This window comes from Mastomys coucha, unplaced genomic scaffold (assembly GCF_008632895.1).
Source record: "Mastomys coucha isolate ucsf_1 unplaced genomic scaffold, UCSF_Mcou_1 pScaffold23, whole genome shotgun sequence".
Classification (NCBI taxonomy): domain Eukaryota; kingdom Metazoa; phylum Chordata; class Mammalia; order Rodentia; family Muridae; genus Mastomys; species Mastomys coucha.
This window is the reverse complement of record NW_022196906.1, coordinates 108,962,658-108,972,352: the sequence shown is the minus strand read 5'-3', so window position 1 is coordinate 108,972,352 and position 9,695 is coordinate 108,962,658. Positions and strand designations below refer to the sequence as shown.

The 9,695-nt window shown below is 49.6% G+C and overlaps 1 protein-coding gene across 3 annotated transcripts in view; it reads right to left on the bottom strand.

The window, feature by feature from the left end:
- Osbpl10 (oxysterol binding protein like 10) overlaps positions 1–9,695 on the bottom strand; it is a 260,513-nt gene that overhangs the window by 12,443 nt on the left and 238,375 nt on the right. For all 3 annotated transcript variants that reach the window (XM_031343150.1, XM_031343151.1, XM_031343152.1), the window contains one exon: positions 3,989–4,469. In XM_031343150.1, coding sequence (XP_031199010.1) covers positions 3,989–4,469 — 481 coding nt within the window. The remainder of the gene's footprint in view (positions 1–3,988; positions 4,470–9,695) is intronic.

The window sequence follows — 9,695 nt, the reverse complement described above, 5'->3', positions numbered from 1 at the left end:
GAGGCACTTCCCCAACTGAAGCTCCCTTCTGTGATAACTCCAGCCTGTGTCAGGTTGACACACAAAACTAGCCAGTACACACCCCTTCACATGGTCCTGAACCTGTGACATTCAGAACTTTCTGGAAGTGTCTCAGATTCTGATTTCCCATCCAGAACAGAAGGTTGTACACTGAACAAGTCCTCAGCACAGGAGAGCAGACAGGCTGCCCTCCAAATATGGCTTCCTCAACACTCTGCTCACAAAATCCCACTGGCTGTATTTACTCTCCCCAGATCCTGCTTGAAAGGATCTCCTTGGGTCTGCACTCAGATAACTACAGACAAAGGCTGTGGTCCAGGTCACCTCTGACCTCTGGGCCCAGACACCAGTAGTCATATCTTCTTAGAGATGAGCAGTATGGCTTTCCACAGCTGCCTATCCCTTTCATCCTTCTGTGGTGGCCTCCCTGCCTCTGCTAAGGCTTCCATATCCCTCCCTGTGGGAGGACAGCAGGGGCCATGGCTCAGAGAGCAAACTCCTTGGGCTTTACATGACATAATTTTACCTGGGCCAGGGATTCCCTTGGCAGACTGTAAGCTCTCTACAGGAGCACCACACTTATCCAACAGGGACCCTACATTCTCCCTCTGTTCCCTCTCCACTTGGTCTGGAGCTAAACACCCTTTGAGTTGCTCACAGCCAAAGCCTCAACGAGGGCCAGCAAGGTAGCTCAGCTAAAGTGCCTGCAGGTACAGGGAGAGTTGGAGCTCAACCTGTGGGTCTTACATGCTTGGAAAGCTGACTCCTGACTTTAATATGTTCACTATGACTTGTACATTTTCATACGTGTGTGTGTGTGTGTGTGTGTAATTTTTTAAAAGATCATGGTCTCAGTAAAGAACCAGATGTGGTGGCCAATGTTTATGGAATTCAGGGTTAGCCTGGGCTACACAGTGAGGATGAGGACAGTCAATACAACAATAGAAAATCCTTTCTCAGCAAACACCCTTCCCTGCTAAAAATATAAATAGACAGAAAACCCATCTCAGTGACCCTCGCTGTCATGACGGTCACCCCCTCAGCCTTCCCCGCTGTCACGGTGACGGCCACCTCCTCAGCCTTCCCTGCTCTCATGGTGACGGCCACCTCCTCAGCCTTCCCTGCTCTCATGGTGATGGTCACCCCCTCAGCCTTCCCCGCTGTCACGGTGACGGCTACCTCCTCAGCCTTCCCTGCTCGCATGGTGACAGCCACCACCTCAGCCTTCCCCACTCTCACAGTGATGGGCATACCCCATCAGCCTTCCCTGCTCTCATGGTGACGGCCACCCCTCAGCCTTCCCTACCTCAGAACACAACTGGATTGTTACAGGTTAGACCTTAATGGTCACCTAAAGTCTCACAACTGATGACCTAAAGTTTAATCCCCAGGGTCCACACAGAGGACAGAGAGAACTGATTCCTGACAGGTTGTCCTCTGACCTGTACATGTGCATTACACACATTACGTACACATAATTAATTTCATGTAATTGTAAAAGTCTTAAATTTTTAAATGGCAGTAAACCATGCGGGCAGCCTACACATGAAAGGGTCTATTCCTTTCCCTACAATTTGTTTTTTCTTTTCTTTTCAAGACAAGAGTTTCTCTGTGTAGCCCTGGCTGTCCTAGAATTCACTTTGTAGACAAAGCTGACCTCGAACTCAGAGATCTGCCTGCTTCTGTCTCCCAAGTGCTGGGATTAAAGGTGTGTACTATCATTCATAGCTAACTTACAGCTTTTCAAGACTTTCACAACACTGTGAACACGGTAAACCTCTTGTGGAGGTTTAAAAGGGAATGGCCCCCTATAGGCTCATTTATTTGAATGCTTGGTCCCTAGTTGTTGGACTGTTTAGGAAGGATCGGGAGGTGTGGCCTTGGAGGAGGAGGTGTGTCTCTGGGGGTTGGGCTTTGAAATATCAAAAGCCTGGCCTAGCTCTCTCTGCCTTCAACTTTCAGATCATATGTGAGCTCTCAGCTACTGCTCTATCACCATGCCCGCCCACCAGTCCACCCGCCCACCCACTCACCCACCCGCCCACTGCCATGCTCCCACCATGATCATAGCCTCATCCTCTGAAATTGTAAATAAGCCCTCCAATCAAATGCTTCTTTTTATAAGTTGCCTTGGTCATCTTGTCTCTTCACAGTTAGAACAGGGACTGAGAGACCTAACCTAGGGTACTCCAGGTACTACCCATCCTCTAGTTTACCAGGAAGAGGGAAGGGGGATGTTTTAGTAACCTTTCATGACGTAACTAGAGAAGTCAATCACACACAGAAGGGGGGAGGGGAGGAGAGAGAGAGGCCTGTCGCTAAGGTATTTGAGGTCATCTCCCCGAGAGCTGATGCCCACGTGTGGAAACAGCACCTCTTTTATCTATTTTCTTCCTCTCCCACACCTTTTTTTTTTTTTTTTCCCAGACAGTGTTTTCCCCGCATAGCCCTGGCTGTCCTGCAACTCACTCTGTAGACCAGGCTAGCCTCGAACTCAGAAGTCTACCTGCCTTTGCCTCCCAAGTGCTGGGATTAAAGGCGTGCGCCACCACCGCCTGGCTCCAGTCCTGTTTAATACTGGCTGGATCTGAAATTCTTTTCCTCAAAGAAGCTAAGGATCCTGGTTTTACTGGAGTAGAGGGCCGTGGAAGTGTTCTTCAGGCTGCTGCTGGGGCCCGGAGCTCTGGCTCACACCTTACTCTTGATGCCCCATCTCAGGAAGGCCTACTCATGAGCAACTTGCCCTGGCCCTCCCAGGCCACTCCCTATCTCTTTCTCTATGGCACTTAGTTCTCAACACAGAATTTGGCTAACTCCCAGGTACAGAAATGGTAGATGCTTCACCCAGCTGCAGGAGATGGGGTTGTTCTTTCTCAGTTAGTTAAGTATCTGTAGGTCCTAGGACAGTGCCCAGCACCTGGAAGTGCTCAGTCAACAAGCTCTGCCAACAGCAGAGCCGCTGTGATAGCTCAGCAGGTCAAGGTGCTTGCCAGCAAAGCTGAAGGTTGATTCCCCAGAATCCACATGGTGGAAAGGGGGAACCACTTCCTGCAAGCTGTCTCTCTTGCTCTCTCTCCCTTCCTCCCTCCCCCTTCCCTCCGTACATTCTCTCTTTCCTCACTATATATAGATATATAGAATACATACACATATACAATACATATGTATATGTGTGTATACATATACACAGATACACATATATAAATAATTTTTAAAAACTTAAATGCTCACAATAGAACTATCCTTCAACAACAAGGCCTGAGGAGGACTCTTGAGAAGCCAAAAGTCTAAAAGTAAAATGCTGTGGGCTTTGTTTGTTTACTTTTGTTTTCTAGAATGTAGAATCTCAAATAGATCTGTGACTAAAAGGGAGTTCGACAGCCATGAGACACCTTGACTTAACAGGCCTCGAGGGTTCCTCCACACAGCGAGCAGTGTTCTCACTAAGATAGGAACGTGCAGTCCATCCGCCAGTGAATGCCCAGCCTGTCCTCACTGCAGCCAGCGAATGCCCAGCCTGTCCTCACTGCAGCGTTCCCTGACCAGAGCCGGAGACTTGCCTTGATGGGCTCCTATAAGCATCTTTCAGCAGGCAAATCTGTAAGCTTCCTGTCTGGGAGCCAGAACACTGGTGAGGATGAACACATTTGGAGCCACATACTCATGGGTGGTCACACATCTAGGTCTAGCCTTAACATCCTCGGACCATTGGAAGAAGGAAGGTTCTAGAAGGCGGAGTGTCCAAACCCCACTGTGTGTGATGATACAGATGAGCAAGAACCTGTGACCCATCCCTTCCACCCATCACTTAGGACCACTGGGAAATCAGCCAACCCGGTCTGTCACTCACTCCTCTTTCCCACCCTCCTCCCCACATTAACAACTAAAACCCATGCACAAAAGCAACCGCTGCTCATCTCAGTGCAAAGGGCAGTGGGTAAGACTCCAGTTCACTAAGTTGGCTTACCTTCCCCTATCATTGAGACCCCCACGGACATGCCCATGAACTTGCTTTTGGTCCATACGTGAGTGTTGACACACAGTCTCTTCTCCCTGCATTCACAGTAGAAGCAGGAGATGGGCGGATGATGGGATACCTGCTCAGCCACAAACCTGAGCTTATAGCTCTTAGAAGGATCATCGGCCATCGGATGCTCGTGAACACTAATGGGAGGGTGGGGGGAAGTCCACTTCGACTTGACTCTGTCCTTAGGAACCTCCCAGGAGCAGTGAAAAGTCTCGCCGATGATGGGGTTGTAGGGCTTCTTGGCCAGGGTGCCTTTGCGGCCCTCGTGGAAGGCCGTAAGATAATACTCCACGAAGCTAATGACTCTCTCCTCTGGCGTCGCCCCGGCAGTGATGGCCAGCAGCAGGTCAGGGTGCGCCATAAAGTCTGCGTACATCTCCAGCAAGGACCGCTTCTCCAAAATAAATGTGGGGAGCACCACCTGCATCAGGGACACAAGGCAAAAAAAAGGGCTTGTGAGAGCTGGAAGGAGGGGCTACAGCCAGGGCCAACAGCCAGGGCTTGTTGTGGGAGGGGCTACAGCCAGGGCTTGTTGTGGGAGGGGCTACAGTCAGGGCTTGTTGTGGGAGGGGCTACAGTCAAGGCTTGTGAGAGCTGGTGGGAGGAGGGGCTGTAGCCACTGCAGAGTAAGATCCTGATGCCCAAGCCAGGCGTGAGGCCCTTGATGGAAACTCCTGCACTAGTGACAAGCCAGAAGGCCATTTGCTAGCAAATGCCACAGAGGCACCCTGGAGGAGATGAAGGAATGTCGTGGGTGCATCCATGGAGCCTTGGGAAACCAGGGCATGACAAGAAAGGGGACTGAAGTCACAGCACCATCTGAAAGGAGATGGCTGGGGCAGTCCCTGGTCTATTACCCACTGTGACTGTTACCCTCAGGAGGCGCATGAGTGGGATACACAAAGGGAAACAAGATTGGTCCAAAGGGAACCCAGTGGTCAATCTAGGCCCGCACAACCCCAAGTTCCTACAACTCACTGACCAGGTCATCTAAAGCAAACAGAGGTCATCAGAGCTGGGGATGCAGGCAGCCATGATGTACTGCTCTCACCTCCCACTGCCCTAGGGTCCCCACAAAATAACTGGCGTCAGGCCTCAGGGCCCACCCACTGAGCTGCAAAACAGGGCTTTCTCTAGCCTGGACTAGCTTGAGGGAGGAGAGAACGCGGAAGGAAAGGGGACCCTCGGCATGGAGTCTGGCTGAAGCCTCTTGGCGGCTGAGGTTTAAGACTCCAGGAACACAGTTCCCACAAGCTGCTGAGCAGGCTGTGAGCACACAGGCAGGAAGCCAGGCTAAGGCCCTCACCCCCCCGTTCCACCCCTTTCCCCTCCTCCCCCAACACCCCCCCTCCCGTCCCAGGGACTCTCTGGGATCCTAGTGAACACAATTATGACTACTAACTTTGTGGACAGTGAGGGTGTCAGAACTTCCTGCATCCCTGGGAATCTGCAACGTGGACCTTGTTACTTAGAATCCTACCTGCTTTGTCTCAGCCTTCCCCCATCCCCGCCCCCACACTCATTAAATTCCTTTAGAAACTCTTTGGGAAAAAAAAAAATCACCAAAGTTGGTCAGCAGGTTAAGGCAGGTGCTGCTCAACCTGTCTCCCTGGGTTCAGTCTCTGGGTCCTATGTGGCAGAAGGCATGTCTCCCTGGGTTCAGTCTCTGGGTCCTACGTGGCAGAAGGCATGTCTCCCTGGGTTCAGTTTCTGGGTCCTACGTGGCAGAAGGCATGTCTCCCTGGGTTCAGTCTCTGGGTCCTACGGGGCAGAAGGCATATCTCCCTGGGTTCAGTCTCTGGGTCCTACGTGGCAGAAGGCATGTCTCCCTGGGTTCAGTCTCTGGGTCCTACGTGGCAGAAGGTATGTCTCCCTGGGTTCAGTCTCTGGGTCCTATGTGGCAGAAGGCATGTCTCCCTGGGTTCAGTCTCTGGGTCCTACGAGGCAGAAGACAAGAGCTGACTCCCAAACGTTGTTCTTTGGTTTTACAAATACGGCGCCCACAAAGTAAATAAACAAAATAATCTTTTAAGCCACGTTCCTGTTATGAGGGAAACAATGGGTGACTCTGAAAAGCCCACACTCACCATCTCAGGCACACTTAACTCCCAAGAGCCTCTCTGTCCCTTAAACCATAGAGCTTAAAATCTATATTGAAATCTTGCCATAAACTCCCAATCCGCCCCACAATGGCTCATCATGGAATTGCTTTCTGTGACGCCTGATTTGAGGCCCTGTAAGAAATTAAAGGACCTCTCCTCGGCCCCGTAAGAGATTAAGGGACCTCTCCTCGGGTTGCTGCCTGCAACAGCTTGGAGCCATGCCCCACTCTCTGCCACCGGCAAGCTTGCTTGGTTCCTTCCCACACGGACTCATGGGGTCTCAAAGCTGGCAGGCCACAAGGTTCTACAGATCCTGAATAACACCCAGGTTTACAGCTCTGTAACTATATAGCCCCATGTCAAGTTTCCCTTAAAAAGAAATGAAAGAGAGAGAGAGAGAGAGAGAGAGAGAGATTGGTATTATGTTTCATTATCTGTCTTCATGTGTGTACATGTGAGTGCAGGTGTCTGTGGAAGCCAGCAGAGGGCGTCAGATCCCCTGGCGTGGACATTATAAGGGGCTGTGAGCCACTAGGGTTTGGGACTGAATCTGCAAGATCAGCCCCCTGCTCTTAAGAGCTGAGCCATCCATCCAGCCCCGCACACTGGACTTTCTAAAAAGAACTCCTTGCAACTGATTTGGATACAAAAGAAAAGACGTCCAGGAGAGAAAAAGCAGGCAGATGTGTCTTCAAAGTATAGTGGTTTCGTAGGAAATCAGAGGAAGCTAACCCCACTGGGGAGGCACGACTTAGCAGACAGCTCTTAATACTATTTATCTTTCATTAAAAGCCATGTAAAAAGCAGCAGCAAGATATAAAATCAAGCATAGAACACAATCCAAATAAATCCATTCAAAGCCTCAGATGTTAACTTGTCTCTAGACGATAGAGGGCTGATTTGCATTTTTGTATCTCTCTGCTTTCTCTCTCAAATGCAGGAAGAAGAAAATAGTAATCAGATGACAACTAAGCAAACCAAGGCAGATTTCCTAATATTTCTTCAGCCACAATTTGACTAAACTGAGAATCCAGCTGTCCAAGGATGTCTCTGGCCAAGCATGCACTCTACACTCTGCCTTGGGACAACCCCTTCCTCGAGTTCTGTGTGTCTGCAGAGTCAGGTGAAGGCGTCTCCTGAGCTCCGCGTGGCCAGGATGTGCCACTTTCCCATTGGACAAGCAATTAAGGCCACTCAAGCAAATGTCCCAACACTCCTTTCTTCCCCTTCCCCTGAACAACTTAGGGGCTCTGAAATGATTAATTTCCATTGTCAACTTGAATGAATTTAGGAATCACTCAGGAGACACACCCCTAGATACTCCCTTATATACCAGATACTCTTTGAGGAAGTTTCTAAAAGCATTCAGCAGAAGAGTAGAGATCTGCCCAGCATGCTACACGGCACCCATCCCATGGGCTCAGGTCAGAGACGGATCCACAGTAAGAGCTGGAGGTGAGAGCCAGCATTCATCTCCCTCAGCTCCCTGACTAATGTGGCCTGCTGCCTCGCCCTGCCTTCCCCACTGTGACTCGCTGTGTCCCTTTTAAACTGTGAGCCCAGATTTCCTATGTTCTTTCTTGTCAGGGTGTGTGAATCACAGCACAGAGGGAGCAGCACAGCTGGCCATTCCAGCTGTAGGTTTTAGCATCTGGAACCCTCATAGAGGCGAGCCGAGAAAGGGGAGCAGCCACGAGTGAGACAGAGAGCCACACAAGAACACTCAGTATTCTCATTTCTCCTTCCAGCGTCATCAGGGACGCCGGCCCAGGGAGCGGTGCCACCTGAGTGAGCCAGGCTAAGTTATCCCTCACAGACATGCTTAGAATCCGGTTTCCAAGGTGACTCAGGTCTGTCATGCTGACAGTTATTAACCATCACACTTAGGGACTAGGGTTCACAGCCATCACTAGGCGCAGCCAACCAGGGCTGGGTGCTCTCTCACCTTTTGCTGGGGTACCGCTAGACTTGAGAAGATCGCCACCAGACTGATTCCAAAGCCTGGTGAGAACATTCCCACCAGGACAGCCAGCCTTTCTCTCCAACAGATCTCCAGTCCAGTTTCATTTCTTTCCCTCACCTCAATCTCCTTGGGGCAAGTGGGGGTGGGGGCTCGTCTTTCTTTTCTTGGTGCGTTTCAAAACAAGTCAGTTCATCGAGTGCGTCTTGGGGGATGGACACCAGAGATATAGAGCCAAGGAGTGCATGAGTCCTAATTGGGCTGTCTGCCACGGACAGGATGAGTGATGGCCTGGCCGTTTAGACGGACGGCATTCAAGTAGTCTGGCTGCAGATTTATCGAGCCATCAATAAGGACTGCCTTTCCTCCCATTAACATAATTAAGAGAATGAACTACTTTGGAGGAAGTTAAAAATAAATAAATAAAGGAGTCCTGTGCTGGGGATTCAGAGGACAATTAATTATGCCAATCGAGGAGTAGCTGCTCTTTAGTTTGGGCCCTTAAGAAAATCTGGCATAGATCATCATGTAGCCAGGAGGGCAGAGGACAGCCAGAAAGAGTGACGGACCCCTCCCTCCTGCAGGGAGCACACCAGACTCCTATAAAAGGTGCTGGGAGCAGGGGTGTATAACCTCAGACTCATCAGTGTGTAACCTCAGGGGCCAGCCACGTGACGCTCTCTGTTCAGGCTGGAGAACATGCCCAGTGTGACCCAAAGAGGTCAAGGGGCCTGGTACTACCAGCGTTCATCTGGGACTCACAAAACAGAGAACTTTACAAAATAACTGGCAAGTCCTTTTTCCTCGCCTCCCCTCTTCATTGTCTGTATGTATATTTTGTATGAATGTACAGATGCACACATGTATATGAGTGATGCGCACACATATATATACATATGCATGTGGAAGCCAGGGGACAACTTTGGGTACTACTCCTTCAGCACTTTTCACCTTGCTTTCTGAGACAAGGTCTCTCACTAGAAATGATGAATTAAGCTAAGTCAAGTCACCTGGCTTGCAACCCTGGGGATCCACTTCTACTTTCCTAGCACTGAGAATAAACATACATACATGCATACATACATACATACATACAGTGTGCATGTAGATTACATATGTATTTATATACATACATACACACATACATACATATACACACAGTGTGTATGTATATATACATATGTATTTATTTATATATCACATAAATACATCTATGGGTGTGTATGTGTCTATCTGTCTGTCTGCCTGTCTGTTTGTGCACCATCTCCCCAGTCTCTCCCTGTTTCTTTACTAACCCAACAGAGCTGACTAGATTTCCTTAAGGAAATGCCTTCCCCCTCTTACGGTGCCTGGATTATTACAAAAACCACTCAACACAATATTTTGTTAGATGGAAAGAGTTTGAAATTAATTTTTCATTCTCCTTCCAAATAACCAATTGGGCAGTAGATAAAGGCAATGTGTGCTATTTCAGGATTAGGCTAGCCCTCTGGAAATGCAATCACAAGCTAATAAAATAATAATGCAAACTTCACAGCTCCAGACAAGAGCCCTGCACAGAGCCTCCTGGATGGCCAGCCAACCG